This window comes from Corvus kubaryi, unplaced genomic scaffold, assembly GCF_017639235.1.
Source record: "Corvus kubaryi isolate FWS band 111438036 unplaced genomic scaffold, C.kubaryi_AGA036_p1.0 37323, whole genome shotgun sequence".
In the NCBI taxonomy this organism is placed as follows: domain Eukaryota; kingdom Metazoa; phylum Chordata; class Aves; order Passeriformes; family Corvidae; genus Corvus; species Corvus kubaryi.
In genome coordinates this window covers 151,090-174,312 of record NW_024581102.1, presented here as the reverse complement: position 1 = coordinate 174,312, position 23,223 = coordinate 151,090, and the positions used below count along the sequence as shown (strand labels likewise).

The 23,223-nt window shown below is 55.0% G+C and overlaps 2 protein-coding genes across 16 annotated transcripts; one reads left to right on the top strand and one right to left on the bottom strand.

The window, feature by feature from the left end:
- Window positions 1-223: 223 nt before the first annotated feature.
- On the top strand, window positions 224-8,402 carry LOC121665339 (E3 ubiquitin-protein ligase RNF19B-like). 13 transcript variants are annotated; one of them, XM_042029386.1, is made up of 11 exons: window positions 224-356; window positions 643-731; window positions 1,506-2,108; window positions 2,520-2,710; window positions 3,001-3,151; window positions 3,479-3,641; window positions 4,063-4,177; window positions 4,291-4,425; window positions 4,516-4,708; window positions 7,612-7,655; window positions 7,789-8,402. In XM_042029386.1, the coding sequence occupies exons 3-11, from the start codon at window positions 1,660-1,662 to the stop codon at window positions 8,400-8,402; spliced, it is 2,055 nt and encodes a 684-aa protein (XP_041885320.1). In that variant the 5' UTR covers window positions 224-356; window positions 643-731; window positions 1,506-1,659. The 13 variants fall into 13 exon arrangements, with proteins under 13 accessions (XP_041885320.1, XP_041885318.1, XP_041885322.1 ...); XM_042029384.1 differs by having other exon boundaries at window positions 643-900; XM_042029388.1 differs by having other exon boundaries at window positions 643-2,108; window positions 3,479-3,590.
- On the bottom strand, window positions 7,980-23,077 carry PPM1G (protein phosphatase, Mg2+/Mn2+ dependent 1G). 3 transcript variants are annotated; one of them, XM_042029399.1, is made up of 10 exons: window positions 22,913-23,077; window positions 18,438-18,507; window positions 13,848-13,933; window positions 13,391-13,523; window positions 11,593-12,062; window positions 11,033-11,170; window positions 10,037-10,271; window positions 9,254-9,404; window positions 9,011-9,113; window positions 7,980-8,658 (listed from the first exon to the last, which is right to left on the bottom strand). In XM_042029399.1, exons 2-10 carry the CDS (start codon window positions 18,463-18,465, stop codon window positions 8,464-8,466), a joined length of 1,539 nt encoding a protein of 512 aa, XP_041885333.1. In that variant the 5' UTR covers window positions 18,466-18,507; window positions 22,913-23,077; the 3' UTR covers window positions 7,980-8,463. The 3 variants fall into 3 exon arrangements, with proteins under 3 accessions (XP_041885333.1, XP_041885331.1, XP_041885332.1); XM_042029397.1 differs by lacking the exon at window positions 22,913-23,077 and adding an exon at window positions 22,598-22,851; XM_042029398.1 differs by lacking the exon at window positions 22,913-23,077 and adding an exon at window positions 22,598-22,850 and having other exon boundaries at window positions 9,254-9,383.
- Window positions 23,078-23,223: the final 146 nt, after the last annotated feature.

Here is a 23,223-nt window from a genome sequence, read left to right as displayed (position 1 = left end):
CCCGCTCCCGCTCCCGCTCCCGTTCATGCCGCGGCCGCCGGGCCGGGTGAACGGGAGCGGGAGCGGGAGCGGGCTCGGGCCCGGGCCCGGCGGGGGCGTGGGGCTGGGCCGAGCCGGACCACGGGAGAAGCGGGCCGGGCTCGGGGGCTCGGGCGGGGCTCGGGGCGGGGCGGGACAACAGCGGCTCCGCCCTTTCCGGCTCGCGAGAGACGGTGGCACCGGGGGGACCGGGACCGGGGTCGGGGTCGCTACCGGACGCTGACGGTCTCTGTGCTCCTTCAGGGGCGGCTGCGGCTCCTCCCCTGGTGCCCGCCGGGTCCGGCTCCGCCGAGCGCCGGCGCCGAGGGCAGAGCCCGGTGAGTCCCTTGCTGGTGTCCCCGCGCGATCAGACCGGGGACACCCAGGGCTTTGCGTCTCGCCCGCTGGGCCTAAGGGCCGCTGGCTGCTCGGTCACGCCGTGCTCTGGCCGGTCCTGAAGGTGGTCGGTGCGGAAGTGCAGCCCAGCCGTATCCCAGGGTTGTGCCCGATCCCCACCCGCATCACCCGCTGTGCTCTCCCTGTGGCTCCGGTCCGCGTCCGGGCGGCCCTGGCTATGTGGGCCGCGGCTCGGCCTCTTCACGGATCGCTGCTGTCCCTTTGCAGGTCCCAAGGGCGCTGGATGTGTCGGTCGGTGGCCGTCCCGGGGGAGCCGTGGCCGTCCCGTGCTGCCAGCGATGATTCCCCGCTGACAGGTACAGCCCTGGCCGTCTCTCGCTGTCCAACCACCACGTAAACCCCGTCTCAGCCCAGTTTCCCTGAGCTCTGCAGTTGCCCTCTCCCCGGGGAGCACTGTATCCCCTGGGAAGTGCTGTACCCCCTGGGGGGATGCAGAGCCACCCAGTGCTCGGCCCAGCAGAGCAGGTACATTCGGACTCCTCAGTCTCACCTGAGTGTCACTGGTTCCTGCCTCTTCTTGTGCCAGTGCTTCTGCCTCTGGCAGAGCTGACATGGGAATGCTGTGGAGGCTGTTGAGGTGCTGTTGAGGTGGGGAGGGCAGGGGGCAACTTCGGGGTGTAGAGAGAGAAGAACCACGGGGAGGGAATGTGGTGTGGCCGTGGATTTGCAAGCTCTAAGTAAGGAAAATGGGCAAATTTACCTCACTGCTGGAATCACGTGGCTCCTGGCCACTGAATGAACTGGGTCTTGGGTCCCTTGGCAAATAAACTCCAGTGAAAGTGCTTTAGCCGTGTCTCACACTGGGGAAGACAACCCCAAAGCCCTGGGATGGGGATGGGTGTGTGTCACACTGCCCTGTGCCTGCGCTGGTTGTCACGGTGTTGCCGCTGTCTTCCCCACCCTGGGGATTTGGGAGTTCTGTGGTCCTGGACTTGTCATGCTGAGCTGAAGGAGACAGGATGGGGCAGGACAGGCTTGGGGCCTTTTGGCAGAGTGCTGTCGGGCTTCTGTGGGTGCCAAGGGCCTGTTCCCGGGGCACGGGCTTGCTCTCAGGAGCAGTTCCTCTGCAGGCTGAGTGGCACCGACTGCAGCTGGGGATGGTTCCGCTGTTACCTGTGATGAGGCCCAGGTAGGATATGGGCCATGGGGGCTGCACCAGGGCCAGCATCTCCCCGCTGCCCTCCGTAGCCCAACAGCAGCTGGTGGCTACCTTGACGGGCCACTATGGACTGGCCCACACGTGTGCCTGGGCCCCGCCGGCTTCTGGGCTGCTTCAGGCGGAAGCCACAGGCTGTCAGCGGGGAGACACCACCAGAACTGGAGCCAGAGCCAGAGGAACCTGAGGAGACACATGTGGTGCTGCCCCTGGGTGAGGGCCAGGCGCTGGAGGAGTGTCCCCTGTGCCTGCTGCCCCAGCCCCCCGAGGCCTTTCCCAGCCTGGCCTCCTGCACCCACCGCTCGTGCTGGGCCTGCCTGGAGCAGTACTTGCGGCTCGCTGTTAGCGAGAGCCGGGTGCCAGTGTCCTGCCCACACTGCCCCGCGGCGCTCCAGCCCGCTGATGTCCACCGGCTCCTGCCCGAGCCCACCCTCCGTGACAAGTACGAAGAGTTCCTGCTGCGACGGTTGCTAGTGGCTGATCCTGGCATCCGCTGGTGCCCTGCACCTGACTGCAGGTACCACCTGCCCCAGCACAGAGATGGGAATGGGGGGTGGGCATGGGTCCCCCTCCCCACAGCAGCAGTGTGTGCCTGTGTCCTGTGAGCCCTTCCCAGGCTAGGTTCCTCATCACTTGGTCCCGTGCTGGGCTGGGTGTGCCCAGGGAAGTGTCCAGTCCTGGTCCGACTGCAGAGCCTGTGCAGCTCTGTCTGCCAGGGCTGGTGCCCTTGGCTGTGCTAGATAGTTTATGAGCCCCAGGGCTGTGGGTGCTGGACAGGGTGGGCTGGTGAGGGTGTATCCCAGCTCTCCTGAGCCAGGGCTGTGGCTCCAACGTGGTGCAGGACTGGGACTGCCACAGCCCTGCCTAGCTGTGCTGGGAGGGGGCACCCTGCTGTATCCCACCAGCTCCAACCTCCTTCTCCCCACAGCTACGCTGTCTTTGCCCACGGCTGTGCCGAATGTCCCCGCCTCACCTGTGGGCGTGAGGGCTGTGGCACCGAGTTCTGCTACCACTGCCGGCAGCCCTGGCACCCTGATGGCCCCTGTGCACCAGTGCCACCGGTCCCCAGCCTGGCCACCCCCACAGCACAGCTGGCCCAGCCGGAGGAGTTGGCCCATGGTGAGGCCCTAGCCCAGGGTGGGAGCACCAGGGCTGGGGTTTGGCACAGTTGTGTGCCTCTGTGCCTCCTGCCTATGGGGCTGCTGGAGCCAGGACTCAGAGTTCCCTCTGACTGCCTCTGCTGCAGTCTCATAGCCCCTGTGCCAGCTGGGCTGGGGTGTGTAGAGGGATCTCGGCTCCTGCCATGATACCTGTTGGATGGGAGGAGCTTGGGACAGGCTGGGACAGGATGTGGGGCTGGGTGCACACTATTCTGTCCCACTCCCCCATCCTGTCTTATTTCCCCCCAGCTGAGGCTGAGGACATCAAGGTCTGTCCTCGCTGCAGCGCCTTCATCATGAAGATCAATGACGGGAGCTGCAACCGCATGAACTGCACGGTCTGCGGGTGCCTCTTCTGTTGGCTCTGCCTGCGTGAGATCTCTGATGTGCACTTTCTGAGGTCAGTGCAGGGCCATGGGGGTTGGGGGTTCTCCTGGGCCAGGGCTGGGGACTCTGACAGGAGTTGGGGGCTGGGATGGGGGCAGCCAGGCCCTGCCCCAGGTTTGGGGTTGGCTGGGGGAGCAGGATGATCTGTGCCACTGGGTCTGGCAGGGCTGGGGCTGGCTGTTGGCACCCCGTAGGAGGCAGCTGGAGCTCAAGGTTGGGGGAACCTGGCTGCCTGATCTCCGGTGGGCCTGTGGGTGTCTCCTGGCATGGGACCAGGCTGTGCTGGTCTCTGCCCGCCCCTCAACAGAAGCCTTGGCTCAGCCCCACTCTGTCCCCACAGCCCTTCTGGCTGCACCTTCTGGGGGAAGAGGCCATGGTCACGGACCCGGAGGATCCTGTGGCAGCTGGGCATGGTGCTGGGAGCGCCCATGGTCATCTCCCTTGCCGCAGGTGTTGCTGTCCCTGTTATTACCATTGGGATTCCCATCTACATGGGTAGGAAGGTACTGGCAGGCGGTCCTGGAGTCCCTGTGGTCCTGCTTTCCACTGAGCCTGGCAGCCCATGGCCCTCGGCCTGGACAGACCCACAGTGCTCCCTACTGCCCATAGCACATCCCTGTGCCACCCCTGATGGGATCAGTCCCTCCTTGCCAGGACCTTCTGCTGGCCCCCAGCAGTGCAGATGTGCTCAGCCTGGGGAGTGGGGTCGGGGTGGGCAAAAGGAGGAGGGGTTCTGGGGGGGCTTTACGGGAACACCTGTGCTGTGGCAGCAGTGCTGTTGTGTCTCCCTGTCTCTGAGGAGAGGCAGGGGTGTCTGGGTGTCTGGAGCTCTGCCAGGCTGGGAAGAGGCTGTGTCCCTGGGGCTATGCCGAGGTCTTTGTAGAGCCCTTCAAGAGCCCTTCACCTTTCTGTCTTTTCCTTGAGGTGCTGGGCCAGAGCCGGCGAAGCAGCCTATCTGGATGCCAGCAGTGCCTCTCTGTCACCAGCAGTGTCCTCCTCTCTCTCTTTGTGTCCCCTATCATAACAGCTCTGACTGTGGGTGAGTGCCAAGGGCACTGCCCATGTTGGGGAGTGGGGCTGTGGCTGTGGGGGATGTCTGGGACTAGAGGCACCAGGGCTGGGGCTGGGCAGTGACCACTTGCCTGCCCACAGGTGTTGGCGTGCCCCTGATGCTCACCTACGTGTACGGGACTGTGGTGCTGTCGCTGTGCCGGAACCGCTGGGGCTGCAGGGGCAGCCGCACGCCTGGAGACCTCGGCGTGGTGGAGCTGGAGAACCTGGCCAAAGGTGAGTCCCACACTGCTGGCAGGCCCTGGCCTGTGCCCTCCTGCTCCAGCAAGGAGCAGACCCTGGGAACAGCATTCTCTTTCTCCCCAGTGAATGAGCTGTGGTCAGTGCTGCCCAGCCCCAGACCAGGTGAGGATGGAGCTCCAGACCCCGCTGCCTCCCTCCCCAGCAGCAGCCGCAGCCCGCACCCAGGGCCAGTGTGGCCAGAAGGGGACAGCCAGTCAGCCAGCACAGTGGCCCTTGCGGGGAGTATGCTGAGTGAGGGCCAGGACATCTCTGACAGGTGAGCAGGGTTGTGCTGAGGGGGCTGGGGGAGTGGCACATCCCTTCCAAACAGCCTCCCCTGCTCCCACTGTGGTGGGCGGGGACGGGTGATGTCCCCCTTTGGGCTACTGCCCTCAGGCCAGTGTCTGTCTGCAGGGAAGGTGTTACCATCGAGGTGGAGGTGTCGGTCGAAGCGGTGCCGCATTCTGCCCGGCAGCAGAGCCTCAGCAGTGCCCTCTCTGGGCAGAGCCTCTCTGGGGACTCCCTGGGAGCCACCAGTGACAGGGGCAGCTCCATGGGTGTCCCTGTGGAGTGATGGAGGTGTGAGGGGGAGAGCCTTGATACACACACAGGCCCTGTGCCCTCCTGCGGCAGAGCCAATCCCCCTCTGCCAGCATGCCCAGCCTCTGGGAGCTGGGTCATGGGTGGGTGCCAACTGCACCCAGCACTGCTGCACCCTGCACTAGCCCTGCCTGCCCCTTTCCCAGAGGCACCACTAGGAAATAAAGCTGCTTTCTGAGGGTCCCTCTGTCTCCTGTGGCAAAACTCCCCTGACAGCACAGCCCTGGCAGCCCATTGGTGTGGACGACAGGCGTTGCATTTGCACCTGCATGAGGAAGAGGCCACGCAGGTGATGCAGGGGTTGTCATGGCCTCTGCCCTGCCTGTACCAACTGATCTGCCCCGAGAGCAGGCTGCAGGGTTGGGGGAGGGCAGCAGCCCCCCAGCTCTGATCTCTAGTGCTGATCCATCCTGCAGCAAGGGATCCATCCTGCAGCAAGGCCAATGTGGAGGGACCATGGGGTAACACCATGGGCTGTAGGTGGGGACCTATTGCCAGATGGGTTGCATAGTCTCAGGCAGTGGGATCCTTGCTGCTCTGACTCCACTGCAGCGTCCTGGGGAAAAAAAGCTGCTTCTGAGTGTTTTGCTGCTCAGAGTTGGGCAGTTACAGAATGAGTAAAGGATTTGGGGTGAAGAGAACTTAAAACTCATCGCTGTCCCTTGCCATGTGCAGGGACATCTACTAGACCAGGTTGCTCCAGGCCTCGTCCAACCTGGCCTTGGACACTTCCAGGGATCCAGGGGCAGCCACAGCTGCTCTGGGCAACTTATGCCAGGGCTTCAGCATCCTCACAGGGAAGAATTTCTTCCCACTATCCCATCTAACCCTGCTCTCTGGCAGTGGGAAGCCATTTCCCCTTGTCCTGTCCCTCCAGGCCCTTGTCCAAAGTCCCTCCAGCTTTCTTGGAGCCGCTTTAGGCACTGTGACTCGAAGGTCTCCCTGGATCCTTCTCTTCTCCAGACTGAACATCCCCAGCTGTCCCAGCCTGTCTCCATAGGAGATGAGGTTTGTGAGTTGGCTCACCTGCACAACTTCTTCCAGCTGCTCTGGGATTCCCATGTGAGGGGGTTGTGCCTTTGGCAGTGCCTTGCACTGCACATCTTCTGTTTCTGAAGATGAACTCCACCCTTCTGGTCCTGGGCTATTGTCTCAGCTTCTGCAGTTCAGTCTGTCCTTCACCAGCCGAGGTGGTGCCTCTCCTCTTACCTTTGATCCCCCTCCCTGGTGGCCCCAAGCTTCAGCTCCCCATCCTGTCTGGTGGCTCTGCAGTGGGTTGTCCAGTCCTGAACTGCTTTGGTCTCTGGAGTGTCCAGGCTGGGGTCCTGCAGCCCTGTGCAAGTCTGGTGCTTCAGAGCCACCAACAAGCCCCAGTGCTGCAGCTGCAGCCCAGGCTGTTCCCATGCTTACGAACTCTGGGTGAGCTGGTGTGTTCCCCTGGAATGGGGCTGCCTGAGAAGGCCTCCCAGGAAGACTTTTTTCCTTTGGAAAAGTGGGTTTGTTCTCAGGGCATCTTCCACTTGCTGCCAGGTAGGTTTATCTCAGGCTCATTCTGGGAAGGGGCTGCTCAGTACCTCATGCTTCTCCCTGCTCTCAATGTCCTGGCCAAGGTGACTCCAGATTTTGAATAAACACAATGAATAGGCACAGGGACAAGCAGTCCTAAAGCATTAGTTATTTCTGCAGTCCCTGAGAGCCTGTGCTGAGGCAGCTTTGCTTGGTGGCATTAAAACCAGTTTGTCTCAATTGCCATGTGCTGTCACCCCATTCCTGTTGCCAGGCATCCATCTCCAGAGGGTTTGGTTCTAAACTTTGTTCCTGGTCATTAAGGTTTGTGATGCTGGAGTTCCCCCAGCCTCTGTGGAGTCCACAAAATGGCTCTGATTTGTGGTGACCTCACGTTAGTAACCTGTATTGAGCAGTTAGTGGGTTTAGACCATTTTCTGTGTGCTCTGTTGATGATGTTTTATCATGCTGATTTTTACTCAAAATGCTCTGTGGTGTGCCACAGCAAAGGCCCTTAGAGCTGCAGGTGTTTGCCTTACCTTGCTGCAGCTGCTCAGGGAACAGATCCAGGGGTTCTGCTGTGGCTGCCTGGCAGGTTCAGTGCTGGCAGCTCACCAAGAACATGAAGGAGCACAGGATCCTGGAGGCTGTGAAGGGAGACACCCTGGTCACCCCTGCAGAGCCAGTGGAGGCTCTGGCCTGGCTGTCACAGGGACCCCAGGATGGTCAGAGACAGGGGTGCCCGGGGACCCCAGGATGGTCAGAGACAGGGGTGCCTGAGGTCTGGGGGCCAGTGAGAGACCCCTCCTGGCAGCAATGCAGTCTGCTGCCCACAGAGCTTGTGGCTCCCATGGAATCCTGGGGCAGGTGGGACAGCTCCAAGCTGTGGGGGAAGGAGGGACTGGGGGAAAGAACAAATGTGGGAAACAGACATAAAAGGGGCCAGTTGTGTGTAAAAAGAAAAGAAATAATGGATCACTACAGAGTACTCTTCTTTTCCAGTGGTTTGCCGGGTGCATGGGCTCTTTCTGCTACACAGGGAGAGCCCACCTGTATAGCCCACCCTTCCATCAGTGTTTTACAGCTCAGGGACTTCACTCCTGCAGGAACAGACACAGGTATTGACAGCCCTTGTATGAGCCGTGCATCAGGGAGGAGCTGCCTCTTGACACACCTTGACAGAAGGTGCAGCTCTATGGGTGCTGTAGGCAGGTGAGCTCAGGGGCATGACTGGCACCCCTATCCCTCCAGCAGACACAGACTGTCTCCAGAGACTCACATCTACTCTGTGTGAGACTCATCAGAAGAGCTACCCTGGGGAAACTGGGAGCCACAGGCCAAAGCCTTGCTGTGATCCAAGACCACAGGGACAAATGTTCTCCTCCCCACCCCACCTTCCTCACCTCCCCCTCCAGGAAAGAACCAAGGACCAAGACCACACCTGTATTTTCTGGTCTTTTAGTTTGAAAAAAGTATTGATTGAAAGTGTACAACTGAACATGGGGTGGCCGCAGCACCACCGCCAGATTGTTTCACAAATAAAAACAGAAAGGGCCTTAAATAATTGGGTGCAGATTAAAAAAACCTCAACAGTGAAAAAGTTCTTCCCTCTGAACAGAAATTCACAGGCACAGAAATGGCAACAACCACATGGAGACAATGGGGGGGACATCCTCCTCCTCACCACGGACTCTGCGATGCAGCGCTCCCAGGCGCAGCTCCATCTTCACTCCCTCTCTGGAATGGTTACAGATGAACAGTGCGACATGCCCTTGCTAACCAGACCCGCCCCCACCCCCCGACCAGGACACGGACAAACAAGGCCTCTGCTAAGGCTAAAAAAAGGACAAGACTTGGAGTCTTGAGTTCAGCATGGGTAAGAAACGAGAGTCTGGTGAGCACAGCCCAGTCCCCAGGTGGGCACTGCTACTCCAGTTTGGCCTTCTTGGTGCTGTCCCCACCGTTCTCCTCCGCTGGTGCTGCTGCCTCCCCCAGTTTCCGCTTCCCACTCTCAGCAGGTGGGTGTGTGTTACGGGGTTTGAAGCTGATAATGATGCAGGTCATGTTATCGCAGCCGGTGCCATCCCCTGAGGTGTCTGGAGCCAAGCACTGATCCAGCAGCTGGGGAGGGACAGGGCAAGTCAGCAGAGAGAACAGATAAACACTGGGACCACCCTGAGGCACTGGGCCCATTCCAGCATCTGACAGTGGCTCAGGGGCTGCCAGGCCAGACCTGTGCAGGAGTGAGTCATCAAATGCTGTTCCCACTGGACAAGGGACAGAGATAACCTTGGCACGCCCAGGTTTCTGAATGTGGGCAGAAACTCCTTTGGCTGGACAGCACCCCTGAGGTCAGACACTGGCTGGAGTGCCCAGGGAACCCATCTGAGGGAGCGGGAGGGCAGAGCCAGGCACCGAGCTGGGACACAGAAACACCACATTGCTGGAAGGACAGCAGAGCTCCCAATCTTACCTCTTCTACAATTGAGGAGAGTGGCCGCAGGACTCCATTCTCATCCTTCTGGGTGATCTTTGACTGGATGAAATCCACCACTTCCTGGCTGCTCATCACATTCCTGCAGAGCAGAGAGTCAGAAAGGCAGGCAAAGGGAGCACACATGCCATAGTGTCCCCAACAGGCCTTCCTCACACCCAGCTCTGGAGAAAGGCTTGAGCAGTGATGCCCCAGAGGCACAATGGCCGCCTCACCACTCACCAGATTCCATCACAGGCAATGACCATGAAGTCGTGGTCATCGTTTATTGTCAGCACTTTGATGTCAGGCAAGGCAGAGATCATCTGCTCTTCTGGAGGGAGGTTCTTGTTCCGCTTGTAGAAGTGATCCCCTGTGGTGGGGAGGAAGATGTCTGGGCACAGGCAGTGCTGCCTGCCCTCAACAGTGAACAGCACTGCCTTGCCACAGGGCATTCCCAGTGGGATCAGTGAGTGCTCTCACAATCTGGATCAGGCTGTGGCCATGAGCAGAGGAACCACTGCAGGTTCCATGTGTAAGCTCTGGCAAGCCCAGGAAAGAGGGGCCTTGGCCAGCTCAGACTCTCTTTACTCCAAACCGAGTGCCCCTTCCCCACCTCCTGGGCCCAACAGCACAGAGCACCTGTCACCTCTGAAGAGGCTGTGGCTGCCCCATCCCTGAAGTGTTCAAGGCCAGGCTGGATGGGGCCTGCGACAACCTGCTCTAATGAAGGTGTCCCTGCCCATGGCAGGGGCTGGAAGAGGTTGAGCTTTAAGGTCCCTTCCCATCCAAAACACTCCAGGGTTCCTTTTCTGATTCAAAGTTCACTTGAGAAAACTGGCCCTCAGCTCTGGCTAGCAGCTTATCAGGAATCATCCTATGAAGGGACTTCCAGGGCCACCACAAAATAGCAGGTGGGAATGCCAGTGTTCTGTAACCTCAGTGGCTGGCAGTGCTGTCAGCTTGGCTGTCCTGAGGCCAGCACTCCAAGGCCAGGCCTGCCAGCATCCTTCTCCTCCTGCTTACCAATGGCCCTGGAGAGGTTGAGGCCGCCGTTCACCCTTCCGTCCATGGTGACCTTGCCACCAGCATTCTTTATCCTGGCCAGCTCCACCTCATCCTCTGGCTTGTGGTCGTACGACATGTCGACAGCCTTGCCACCCTCCGACACGACACAGCGCGAGTCCCCAGCATTGGCCACAATCAGCTGCTTGCCCCGGATCAGCGCCACAACAGCGGTAGTCCCGCTGTCCGAGCCAGGCTGCAAGAGACAGAATTTTGGTGAGATTCCTTTCTCTGTCTCCGTGTCAGATCCCTAAGGGAACCAGCACCAGCTGCACAGCCCCAGCAGTGTCCCAGAGCCCAGGATGCTGCATCTCACCCCATAAGCACACATGGAACAATGGAGAAAGCCCGAGGGAAGTGGGAAACACCAGGAGTGTGTTCACTGAAGGGCAGGGTCAGGCAACACCTCCATCCCAGTCTCATGCAGCTCAGTGGGTCAGGATTCTCTAGTGTTCCATATGTCTGTCCCCTCCACTCTAATGTGCTAATTCCAGCCCCAGCCCAGCTTGAGCACATCCTCACTTCAAGTCAGGACATCTCCCCAAAGGGAGAAATTGGCACCTTGGAAGCCATGTCCCTTTTACCTGACCTCCTGGGTCCCTGGCCTGCCTGATTACGCTGTCAAGGGCTGAAGAGCCACAGGCCTGGTGAGGAGTGATACTGCGCTCCAGAGCAGTGGTGCCAGCAGAGCTCTCCTGTTCCTGCCCCATGCTCTCCCCCCACACTGCTTTCCAAGCACCCCACACCCAGCAGCAGGCTCAGCCTCTTTGATCTCAACCTGCTGTCCAGGCCCATCCCTCAGCTTTTGCACAAACCCATGTTGTCAGCAGCTCCCTCAGCCCCAGCCGAGGGCACAGGGTGTTCTATCCCCACCTGAACAGGGAAAACCCCTAGCTGAGTCTCCCAAGTGCCCCTGGCTCCACACTAAGCTGCAGAACACGAAACCAGGGTGTACACCTCCTCTTTCCCCTCCATGCCGGGCAACAACATTTCTTCCTCTTCATCCTCATCCTCCTCTGCTTCTTCAGTGTCATCTTCATCATCTTCATTCTCTGCCTCTTCACTGCTGTAACCATCCTCATCCTCACTGCATTCCTACAAGAAAGGAGAGATACCACAGGAGTCACACAGGACACTTGGTGCTGTCCCCCCACTGGTCCCTCCATCCTGGGGACCAATGGTCAGTTCCCCCAGAGGTGTGAGGTGACCTGCCATGTGTCCCCCACACTTGATGGCTACAACCAGAGCAGCTGGTATCATTATAGCAGGGGATGAAGGGATGGTGCATGCAGCAGGACCAAGGGCTATCAGCTATGGCCGCTGCAGGATGAGTGTGCGTCCTTCGGGGTTAGCTCAACAATCCCAAACATTCCCATGGGATGGCCTCAAAGGATCAGCCTGAAACACCTGCTCCTAGGAACACACCTAGGATGAGCCAGAGGCTCGTCTCAAGTACCACCATAAGCAATGCATTCTGCCCAGCCAGAAGGCCACTCTGTGCCAGTGCTGTTTCCTACCTCACTGTCTTCCTCCTCTTCCTCAACCTCATCTGACTCATCCTCACTGTCCTCAAAAAATTTGGATTTGGTTGTGCGCTGGGGCTTTCCCGTAGAGGAGCAGGAGGGCCCGGCCTCCCCAGTAGAAGAGGTGACGGCCTCGTCACCTTTGCCTAGTTCAGGCTTCTGCAGAGCAGGGCTGTTGCCTCCAGCGCTGGCTTTGTCTGAGGTGGAGGAAATACCCGTGATTTCTTCGTCTGGCTTCCCGTTCTTCCTCTCCTTGTGGTCGGGAAGCTCCCCTGGGTCAGCCTCTCCATTCATATTTGACTCCCCATCATGCTGCTTGCCTGTCCCCTCCACAGCGTTATCCCCAGCTGCAGCTACAGACTTGGCTTTAAGGTTCTTGGTGCAGTTTTGTCCATAACGTGTGAGAAGCTCCTCAATGGTCATTGTGGCTTCTTCGTGCAGAAGAGCAGCTTCCTCATTATCCACTGCAAATGGAAAAAGGAGGGGACAATGAGAGAGGGTCAGAGAGCAGGATACCCGCCCCACTGGGTCCTGTGGTGAGCTGCTCCAGCTGAGGCTGCTGCTGGCAGAGTTCCAGCAGTGCTCCCTAGACTGACTCTGAGCACACAGCCAGGCCTGTGCCCTCCCACAGCTCCCAGGTGCTACAGGTGAGCAGAATGGGAACAGCAGGGCCGCAGTTTTGACCACAGTGCAGCCTGCCAGTGCCCCCATCGCCCCAAACCCAGTGCTCCCTGGCCAGCTGAGAGCAACACAGAGTGTTTACATCAGGTGTAAGGGCTGGTGGTAGCACAGTGTTCACATCAGGTGTGTGGCTGGGGGGCAGAGCCTCACTTTCCCAAGCACAGGCTCCTTGGGAGCCACAGGGAAGCAGAGTCACCACTTCCATGTGCAGGTTTGGTCACTAATGCTGCAGCTGGGAACAAGAGAGCAGCTGCTCCACGGGCTTGAAATACCTCAGGGATCCCCACCAACCATCATTTTGACAGGTTCAACAGGTGAGAGCACAGCTTTGGGCATCTCCCAAATGGGACTAGACAGAAAGTGGGATGCCTTTCCACAATGACCGTGAGCCAAAGACCACTGCGTCCCTACTGATAGTTTGCTTTGCTATTTAATCCCAAAAGGAAAACATGCTCCTGAAAATACAGAACAGGAAGAAAGAAAACCCAACCAACCACCCACCCACTTCATCCCTGTCACCTGGAGAAAAACAACCAACAAATTCAGCATTTTCAGACTGACATATTGTTCAAAGTGACAGGATCACCTTGCATCTGCCTCAAGGCTGGTCACAAGGTACTCAGCGAGAGCAGCACAGCATTCCACCCCAGAAAACACTTCCTGGGCTAGCAACCACTTGCTGGTGAACACTTGCTTCTTTGTGGGAAGAAGAATTGCTGAAGAGACTGAGATCTGCTTCAATCCTACCTGCAGCTGGTGGCTGCCACCAGCCACGGAGAGCTGAGCACTGCACACATCATTTCCCTTCCACAACTGAGCCCAGCTCAGAGTTCCTGACACATCCTGGAACCCTGCAAACCATGGAGGAAGTTCTATAGAAAATGGTGACAGGCTGTTTTGTTATCCATAGCATTAGGCTCCCAAATGGATAAGGGTTTTCCTAGCACCAGCCCAAAGCCATGGACAATACTAAGGGGCAGAAGCTCAACTTGGCCAAAATTTAACTGAGAAACTGGGACAGAAAACTTTGTGCCCAAGGAGACCTGACCCTTCTGCTCTACGTCCCTGTCCTGCAGCTGCAGCCTTGTCTGTTCAGTGGCATCTGACTTACCATCATCTTCATCAGCAACTTTCTCCTTCTCATCTTCATCGTCCTGTGGCCGCCCAGCCATTTGAGAGAGCTCCTTAATCACCTCCTCTGTGGTGAGCTTGGCATCAATGGCCAAGAATGCATCTTCCAGGGCCTGTGTGTGAACACAGACATGAGTGAGCAGCTGCCCCTTCCCTACGGGATGCCTGCCAACCATACTGTGCAATCTAGTTTCTTCCAGCTTGCACACCATAACAAATCACAGCATGGCTGCAGCTGGCAGGGCCCTACAGGGTTCTCCTGATCTGACCCCCTGCTCCAGCAGGGACACCCAGAGTCAGCTGCCCAGGACTATGCCCAGACAGATTCTGAACAGCTCCAAGAATGGAGACTCCATCACCTCCCTGGACAACCCACACCCAACACAAGGGCTTTCCTCTCTGGTGGCACTTAGTCCAGGGCAGAGTTGGCTCCTTACCTTTTGCAGTTTGCCTTCTTTGTAGGCCTTCTGGTCTTTGATGATCTCAGGCAGGTACTTGGCACAATACAGGGCAACTTCTTCTCCTGAAAAAGAGGAAAAACTATTTAAAGAGGCTGATCCTTCCAGACAGAACCTGCTGAATTCCCAAGGTAAATCCTGGGACAGAAACCAGAGCTGTGTCACAGAATGGTGACACAGCAGCTGAGTCTGGGGATCCCGCTCACACCTTCCCAGTAGGATGTGCAGATGGCCCCGGCAAACCTCAAAGAGCTCCAGACCAGCAGGTTTGGCCAATGCTGGGAGCTTCCCGAGAGGGAGCTCAGGCCCAGAATGACATTTAGGCTGACTCTTTAGGTCCAGCCTACCTGGAAATCTTTAATTTCACATGTCAGTGAAAGCAGAAGGGAAGCTTTTGCTCACTGTAGACTCTCTTGGAGCATTACCAACATGCAGTGAGCACAAAAAGTGTTCTGTGTTCTAGTGTGTGTTCCAGACTAATGGCAATGAGATCCCAGAGATTTAGATGAACCTTTCAGGAGACAGGGCAGTCACCTTGGTACAGGAAAGAGCACAGCAAGATAAACAGCAGCCAGAACACTGTGCTGAGAGCACAGGGGATAACCAGGACTGAGAAACAACTCAAGTGCTCATCCTAGAGCAGCTGATAGATTTTTAAAAGCCAGAAACTCCCCCAGCTTGCTAAGTAACAGTGTCAGGTATGGAATAGGGCATGGGAGGGATTTGTTTAGAACCTGAAGATGCTATTAAGAGAGAAGGAAGAGTAAATAGTGAGGGATGATGCATTTCTGTAGTTTATCTTGAACAGGGCCAGAAAGAGTAGTGTGAGTTGTAGGACACAGGAACGTGGCTCACACCTCATGAAGAAGAAAAATTAGAACCAGAAACTGATAAACAAATGAAATGACTGCACAGAAAGAGGGAGAGGAACAGGGCAAGCTGCAGGCAGGTGGAGGGTCCCACTGCAGGGTCCAGAAACATCTTGAGGCTGTGTTGGACCAGTCATTCCCTGTCATAGTACAAAGAAGTTGCAGTGTGGGTGGCTGGGCACAGCATTCCAGAGCCTACCTGCACCTGGGGCTTTCCTGTGGCTGTCGGTACAACCAGAGCCATGTGGGCTCCTTTCCTTTGGGCTACAGGACCATTTTCACACAGGAGGGTTTTTCACAGGATGGACCAGCCACACAACTCCTGATCTTCCTGCTGCACATCCCAACTTCCCTGCCCTCCTCCGAGCCCAACAGAAACTGTGCGGGCAGCTGGGCATGGCGAAGAGTTGTGCAGGCAGGAGCAAAGCTCTGTGAAGGAATGGGGAAGCAAGGGAAGAGAGGGGAAAGCAGCAGCCAGCCAACAGTTCAGCAAAGGGAATGCAGTGGGAAGTGGAGAAGTAGGGAGATTTGGGAGAAAGACAGAAAGAGCAGACAAGGGACTTTTCCAATGTACCTGCAGAAAAGGGATCAAGTGGTCATTGAGAGAGAACAGAAACAGCAAAATGGCTGCTGCTACAGAGTGCTGCAAAGCATTCCATGGTACAGATCCAGGGAACAAAGAGACTGGGTCTGACCTGGGAACACTGGAGAGGACCTGTGATAAGGGCCTAGAGTGACAGGACAAGGAGGAATGGCTCCACATTGACAGAGGGCAGTGTTAGATGGGATATTAGGAAGCAAGTCTTGCCTGTGAGAGTTGTGAGGCCTTGACCATTCTGTGTTTTCTCCAAAAAAAACCTCTTGGGGGAAGACGAAAAATTGTTGTCTCCATGAGATGGAACCTGAAGGATAGTGATAGTGATGGCCTCAGTGCAGAGCCCAAATGGCAGATGAGGCTCAAGGTCAGTGTTGGAGTAACAGATCTCTCAGTCAAACACCACTAATCACTGCAGAGCCCAGCAAACAGCAGGACCCAACACCAGCCTTTAACAGGTACAGCACAAAAAAGAGTATGGTGTGGGTCAGGTAAACTGCTCTTGGGAACACCTGAGCCACCATTGTGACCTGCAGCTGTTAACAGATACAAATCCCCTCTAACATGCTCTGGTCTATCCATTACTAGCTCCAACCCTTCCAGCCCCATGGTGGGTGCCAAGAAAGGACTGTGGTGATTTAACCCCAGATGGCAACTAAGCACCACCCAGCCCCTTGCCCACCTCTCGTGGAATCGGGGAGTGGATTGGAAGACTAAAAGGCAAGAAACCCTTGAGTTGAGAGAAGTTTAAAGCAATAACAGTAATAATAATTTTTAAAAAATAGTGAAAAAGAAAATAACAGAGAGAAATAAACCTCAAGACAGACGAGCAATGCAAGATACATGTCAATGAAGACACATTATTAAAAGAAAGGCTAAAGCACAAGTAGACAGCAATAGAGACTGATCAAACACACCCCCCCTGCCTCAAGGGGCAGAGTGCCCAAATATCATTCTCCAGAATCTGGGGGCAGAGAAGGCCAGAGCACATAAAAAAGCAGCTGGGGAAGGCAAAAAACTGGCCCAGCAGCATCTTTCAAGTACTGGAAGGCTTGTCCACAAGGGGGAAACATAAGAGAAAAACTAATGAATGAAATAGAAAATACTAATATGTAAAAGAACCCCCAAACTCACCCTTTTTCAAATAACACAGTAATAACTTTTCCCAACTTATCTGGAGCAGGAAGCTTACTGGAGAGTTTCAGGCTGAGAGATGAGCAAGGTACAGAAGAGAAGCTAAATTCAGTTTTTACACTGGCAGCTAATAAAGCTTAGCAAGGTTCCCACCCAAAACCTTACTCTTGCATGGGAGAGACCTGAGAAATTGTTTCAAACTGAAGAATTAATGCATTAATGAAATCACACGATAGTAAGGATGGGCAAAAGCTGTTGGTCTAAATCAGATTCAACTATATCCACGCCCTTCCTGATACGGTTTGTCTAGGAAGAGCTGTAGAGATTCAATCACTAGAAATCTAAAATATGAGTTAGAAACTCACGCCAGTGCTTTGCCATTCCTTGCCTTTCCCTAATGTCTACCTTGAATCTTCCCTATTGTATTTAAGAATCCTAAACACAATACTTCATGTCCTACAGTAACAGGAATGTCATGAGTGTCCAAAGTCTCTCTAAACCCGTGGAGTAAGACCTTGGCAGCAGAGAAACCAACACATTGAGCTCAGAGGAGAATAGATGGTTTGATACTAGTCATTCTTGACCTATTTTTGGTAGATGCTCCTTATCTATATTTTTGCCTGACACACACAAACAGTTCCCGAGGTGAGTAGCTCCTGACCCCTACATCCCATTTCCTTGTCATTCTCTGCCTCTCAGCACCAACCCATCATCCCCACGTTCTCAAAGATACCCTTCAGGACATCAGTGACTGTTCCACATGGGTATCTGCACACTCTAAGAAGAAGTTCAGGAAAAAAATAATTTCAGAACATGAAATACATTCTTCAGACTGAGACAACATCTTTGGAAGAGCTACTTGATATATTCGCAGCAGTGACAGTCACAAACTGGCCCCTGTGTTATAGAGCCAATGAACAGGAGGAAACAGGCAGTTCAGTTAATCTACTCTACACAGATTTTCAAAGAGCTTTCAAATAAATCATCAAATGTTTTCCATACTAAGCTGCCACAAGAAAAGCAGGGAGGTTGGATAGGAGCAGTTTTCAGAATGGAGAATGGCCACGGGGAGAGCTCCTTGAAAACCTATGTTGTTCAACATCTACATAAATTAGCAGGAAAAGAGGTCAGTAAAGCATGATGGATCACTCAGGATGATCAAAATTAAAATAATTTGCAAGATTTAACAGCAGGATCTTGAGCTCTTACATGATACTGGCAGAGGAAATTCTGTAATAATATTAGCAATAATATGTAATAGCAATATTCAGTCATACAAGCAGAGACAAGCCTAGGGCTCCTCTGACTGGAAAAAAAGACATGGAGTCCAAAATAGTAAAAGTGAAAAGTACTACCAGAGTGATTATTCCTTGTGTCATGGATACTGCAGTGAAGTGATCAGGCGGCAGATTTAACCATATCTGTTTCAAATAATGATTCAATGCAAAATGCACAGTGCAAACAATCACCAAACATAGAAACCTTCTTAAAATGCAATTGGATGAATTCACGAAGAGGTAGTTCATCCAGAAGACTCGAGCACGTCTCCAGGATGGAATGGCTGCAATCTCCAGTTTAAAGAGCCCTTACCTGGGGAATGGATCTGCCTGTTTTGATTTTCAGTCTTTCCTTGGGCAACCACCAGAACACACTGCCTAGAGTCAATCTCAGGTGATTTTTCTTACCACTTTTTCTTCTGTGACTCTCCTGCCCAGCTTATCCACCACAAAAACAGTCATTCTCAAAAGGTACAAAAAATGGAATACAAATCTGATTTCAATTTCAGATCAAACCCTGACCTTCCTTCTAGGACCCCTAAGAGGTTCAGAACCTCTCTTGATGGTATCTATCAAACAAAATGCTTCCCATCAAAGAGCAGAATTCCTAACAAGAGATGGATGCCCCAGCAGCCATGGACAGCCCAGAGGGGTCACACCGAAGGACAGGACAGAGCAAAGCGGACGCAGTTACCTCCATGTCCATCGTAGACAGAGAACATGGCTGTTTCACTGTCCAGCTCGGGAATGCAGTTGTGGGCATCCTGAAAGAGAGAGCAAAGGTCTGGAATGACAGGGATTGCATTAGACCCACAGAAAATCATAGAAGCATGGGTTTGTTTGGGTTGGAAAAGCCCTTTGACACCACTGAGTCCAACCATTGCCCCAGCACTGCCAACCCAAACTGCTGTCCCATGCCCCCACATGCCCTGTGCCAGGGCTGGACAAACCTTTCCATGAAGAAATTGCTCACAATAGTCAACCTGCACCTGCCCTGGCACAGCTTAAGGCTGTTTCCTCTTCTCCCATCCTTTGTTTCCTGGGAGACAAGCGTGACCCCCACCTGGCTGCACTCTCCTGTCAAGGAGTTGTAGAGAGGGAGAAGGTCCCCCTGATCCTCCTTTTCTCAAGGCTGAGCCCTCCCCAATTCTCTCAGCCACTCCTCATCAGACTCGTGCTCCAGACCCTTCCCTAGCTCCATTCCCATCTCTGGACAAAACACAAAGGTCAATAACACAAGCCATGTACGCTGCACAGCGTTCTCTCCATAAGGTCTCTGTGGAACAGCCAGCTTTGAGGAAGGTGCCCCCATGATTTTACAGCCAAGAGCCTAAACTCCTTCCTCTCTGGGCAGGCAAACCCAGCTTGGCTATTGCAATGCAGAGCCTGGAACAGATGGCCAGGCTGAACCTTTCTCCTAAGCCCTTCCCCTGGCTCAGCTAACCTCCTGACATTCCTTCAAGTCTAACCTTCACTCATCACCTCACCACCTGACACATCCCACACACCTGTGTTCAGGAAGAACATGTATCCTGTGATATGTTCAACAATGCGATCTTTTCTGTGGTTCATCACCTTAAACGTGCTACAGTTGCCCCAAAACACTGTGCTTACTCCAAGACAGCAGGTTCAAATATCTGGATGTGTCCATGCTGCCAACAATATTCCAAAATTTATACACACACGGAACTAGATCACAGCTGAGCAACCACTGAGCTCTACTGCTTTTTTTTTTTTTTTAAGGTTCCTTGGATAAGGTCTCTTTGCTCTCCAGAGTTCCAGCATCTTGTGGAAGAGAACTTTATTCCTTGCTTAGGAAAACAGGAACAGAGAGGTTCTGGGTTTCTGTAGCACTCATTGTAATGAAACTGCTGGCACTGGGATGAAAAGAGCTTCTGAACAGGCAAGTGACCATCTGAGTTCAAAACGAGTAATGACTGAATGGTAATGCAGGAAATTTCCCCAGCCCTCACTAGAGAGAGCAAATGAAAACAGGGATAAACCAAGAAGCAGCATTTTAGTGCTCACTTTTCTGAGCATTCACAGAAGCCAGTGAGACAGTGAACCATCAACACAGTAACTGGGATAAGTCTGTCCTGACCAAACAGCAGTGTAATTAAGGAGATGCAAATGCTACTGTGGAGAAAACCCAGCACTGGCACCAAAAATGGTCTGTATTGCCCTTGCTGAGCCCCCACTGCAGCCTGTCCTGATCTGTCCCCTCATTGAGCCCCGATCCCAAGGGGGCAGATGGGCACAACTGGCACATGCAGGTGGGAGGGCTCAGCTCCCACACTGTGCATGGGGCTTGCTCTGCCCTGCTCCAAGCACAAGTGCTGGTGGCTCTGCACACAGGGCAAAGCCAGGTCTTGGCCTTGCCAATGCCACGAGCAGAGCAGCGAAGCTACCATGTGCTGCCAGTTACCAGCCTCCAGCGCAGCCCCCAGCCCTGGCCAGTGAGTTGCAGTGACTGTCCTCTCAGTGACTGGGATGCTGTGCGCTGAAAGAGTTCACAAAGGTTCCAAAAGTCCGCTCCCTGCTATCCAACCTTCTGGGATCCCTCACTCTCCCCAGTCACCTGAGTGGTTACTGTAACAGTGGTGAAAAACAGTGCGTCTGAAACATCAAACATCCAATTCAGTTGAAATGAGTAGGCAAATTAATAAATTAACCTGAGAGTTAATTTAACAAATCTCCATATTTTGAAGCAAGGGCTTTTGTTCTGAGCCTGGCAGAGGAATGAAGCTGCAAACTGGGCTGTTGGTGTCTCACTGTGGGGGTACAGCCAAAACAGGAGCAAAGAGTTTGGAGAAGCCCCATCCAACCACATCCTGTGCCTCCTGCTATATCCCAGAGTACTCCTCCGGACCATAAAACTGACTTCAGCCCTTTTCTTTGTTGCTTCTAGTACCTAATACAATTTTTTTTTTTGTATCCTTATCCTTTGGGTCCCTCATCTGCCCCAAACATTTCTTTACTCCCAAAACAACCTCTCTGGACTAAGTCACAGTATTTCTTCAGAGCCCTGTACATCCACCTCACTGGAAGGCTCCTAAAACCCAAGTACAAGGTGACAAAAAGCTCTGTTACACCCAAAATACCTGTGTCTTACCACGTGCAAACTCTGACTGGCTTCACCAACACACACAGAACTACAGCATTAAGCACAAACATTTGCTCAGAACTTTCTCCAAGCCTTGCAGAAGAGTGAAAGTGCAATTGAATGTGAAGAAAATGAAAAAACAAAACAAGACAAGACAGAGCAGAACACAGAGCACTGGAATGTAAGAAAATGGACTGCTCAGCTGTGTGCTCTCCCATCAGGCTCTCAGAAGCAATCTGCAGCAGGTTCAGCTCCTGCCGTCTGCTTGTTTCTTGGGATAACTCAACTAAATCATGTCCACACTGATGGCCTCAGTGCTGCCTCTGCCAGTAGGGATAAGCCAGAGATGTTGGGTAGTGCAGAACCCACATCTGCAGCTTTGGGCCTCGTCCAGCCTCTGCAAAGGTACCAGTGACAGCCCTCAAGTGAGTGAGGTTAGAGCCATGTCCCAACTGTGGGAGGGCTGAGTGAGCCCACCAGCACTATAAATCAGGGCCATTCTGCTCTCCCTCACCGCAGCCTGGCTCCTTAACACATCCCAGCTCTGTGCAAAGGGATGCCAAAGCCATGCCTGCATTTAGCCGCTTACACACACGTTAATCGCCTTTGAGATTACACTCGGTGCTCCAGGAGTGTCCCTGTGCCATCAGTTCCCCCCTCCATGTGTCACTGGGAAGGACCAGCTCAGATACTGTCAGCCAGTTCGGCACACACATACTCTGAGCGTATCTCAGGAACACAAGCACCAATTCTGCCTCTTCTACCCCAAGAACCAGAGCCCAGGGTTTTACACAGAGAAAGGAGGAAACACCTCTTGTCACTAGTTTGTCACCTGCACAACTGCTGTCCCACTCCAAGAAGTGGTGAAGTGTCTGGCAAAATGGCTCACAAATCCATACCAGCAAAAATTCAACATCTGACAGCCTGAATGGGACAATTTCACCAAACCAGCCACAGGGCTATGAACCAGACACTGAGAGATGTATCTGTGGTGGCTGCAGCAACAAGGATTAATCCTTACTGAATTCAGCTGTTTGCTGGCTGCCCAGAAGGGAAAACAAACCAGCACATTACTAGTACTCACAGAGGGTCTGAAGTTCACAGAGCTGCAGGGCCAGCAGCCCCACACTGCCCTCACACCAACCAAGAGCTTTAAGAGCAGTTCCTGCAGCCTCCTGCACTAGGGGAATGCGGGCAAACACCTGGATCCTCAGCCACGTGTGGGTCTGGTGGTAGCTCATCTGCCCACAACGAGCCCAGCAAAGCCGGGACTGGCAAAAGGAGACAGAGTAGCCATAAGAATTCTTCCTACGAATTTTCCTATAAATAAATAAAAACAAGGAGGAAGCACAGCAAGACACCGACACTTCAGAGGAGAAAACCAGGCATTTTCCCTGATAATTTCCCACTTGCTTTCACTCACGACTTCACCCCAAGCACCAAACGCTCCTTCCTTCGCTTTATACCCCGAATTCCTCATTTCTCGCAGGGATTTATCCAACCGCACGTGTCCCCCACGACACTGGGGGACTCTCCCCGCACGAGCCGGAACACGCGGCTGCCGTGTGGAATTCGGGAAAGGCTGGGGCGGCACCGGGAGAGGCAAAATGCCCCTCTCGGCCTCGGGAGGGAGGGGGTGACCGAGAGCCCCCGGACCTCCTCGCTATTTGGCGCCGTCGGGGCCTGTCGGCGCAGGACCCCGAGGAGTGCCGGGTGTGAATGCCGCCGCCCCACCAGCCTCACCCCCTCACCTCCATAGAGACACGCCATCCCTGCATGGCGCTGAACCCGAAGTGCAGCGGGCGCGGCCCGAGCCCAGCGCCGTCCCCAGAGCTCTTCACCGTGTTGGGCTGCGACAAGTAGGCGCCCATTGCGGCCGCGGCGGCCTCGGTCGGCGGCGACCGGACCGGACCGGGGGGCGCGGGCGGAGTGCGGGGGCGGCGGGACCTCGCACCGGCGGGCGGCGACCGGAAGTCGCGCGGCCGGAAGCTCGGCGGCCGGAAGCGCCGACCATAGAGGCGCGGCCAGAGCGGCACCGCGGCCCGCTCCGCCCTGAGACTACCTACACGGCCCGCCGGTGGCTTCGACCTGCCCTGAGGCTCCTCCGGGGGAACAGCGGACTTGGGACCGGCGATGCCGCCACCGGCGCCGCAGGCGGCCACGCACACAGCTAAAGCCGCGCACGCTCACAGCTGCCAGTGATATCGCCCTGCCCCTTTCCATGAGGGGTCCGCGCGCACACAGCGCCTTATATAGGCTCAGTCACGCCCACCGGCCAATAAGCGACTCTGCGGGCCCCCTGTCGCACTCTCATTGGCTACTGCGCGGGGCTGCCCCGCCCTAGCCACCACCCCCCAGGGCCCTTTCCGTAGGGCGC

Excerpts from the sequence above, each read along its gene's own strand:
- LOC121665339 (XM_042029386.1), top strand. The coding sequence starts at position 1,660 with ATGGACTGGCCCACACGTGTGCCTGGGCCCCGCCGGCTTCTGGGCTGC. Across the intron at positions 4,178-4,290 it reads CATAACAGCTCTGACTGTGG|GTGTTGGCGTGCCCCTGATG; the intron begins GTGAGTGCCAAG and ends GCCTGCCCACAG. Across the intron at positions 4,709-7,611 it reads GGCCAGGACATCTCTGACAG|TGTTTTACAGCTCAGGGACT; the intron begins GTGAGCAGGGTT and ends CCCTTCCATCAG.
- PPM1G (XM_042029397.1), bottom strand. The coding sequence starts at position 22,717 with ATGGGCGCCTACTTGTCGCAGCCCAACACGGTGAAGAGCTCTGGGGAC. Across the intron at positions 13,524-13,847 it reads AAGAAGGCAAACTGCAAAAG|GCCCTGGAAGATGCATTCTT; the intron begins GTAAGGAGCCAA and ends GTTCACACACAG. Across the intron at positions 10,272-11,032 it reads GCATGGAGGGGAAAGAGGAG|CCTGGCTCGGACAGCGGGAC; the intron begins GTGTACACCCTG and ends TGTCTCTTGCAG.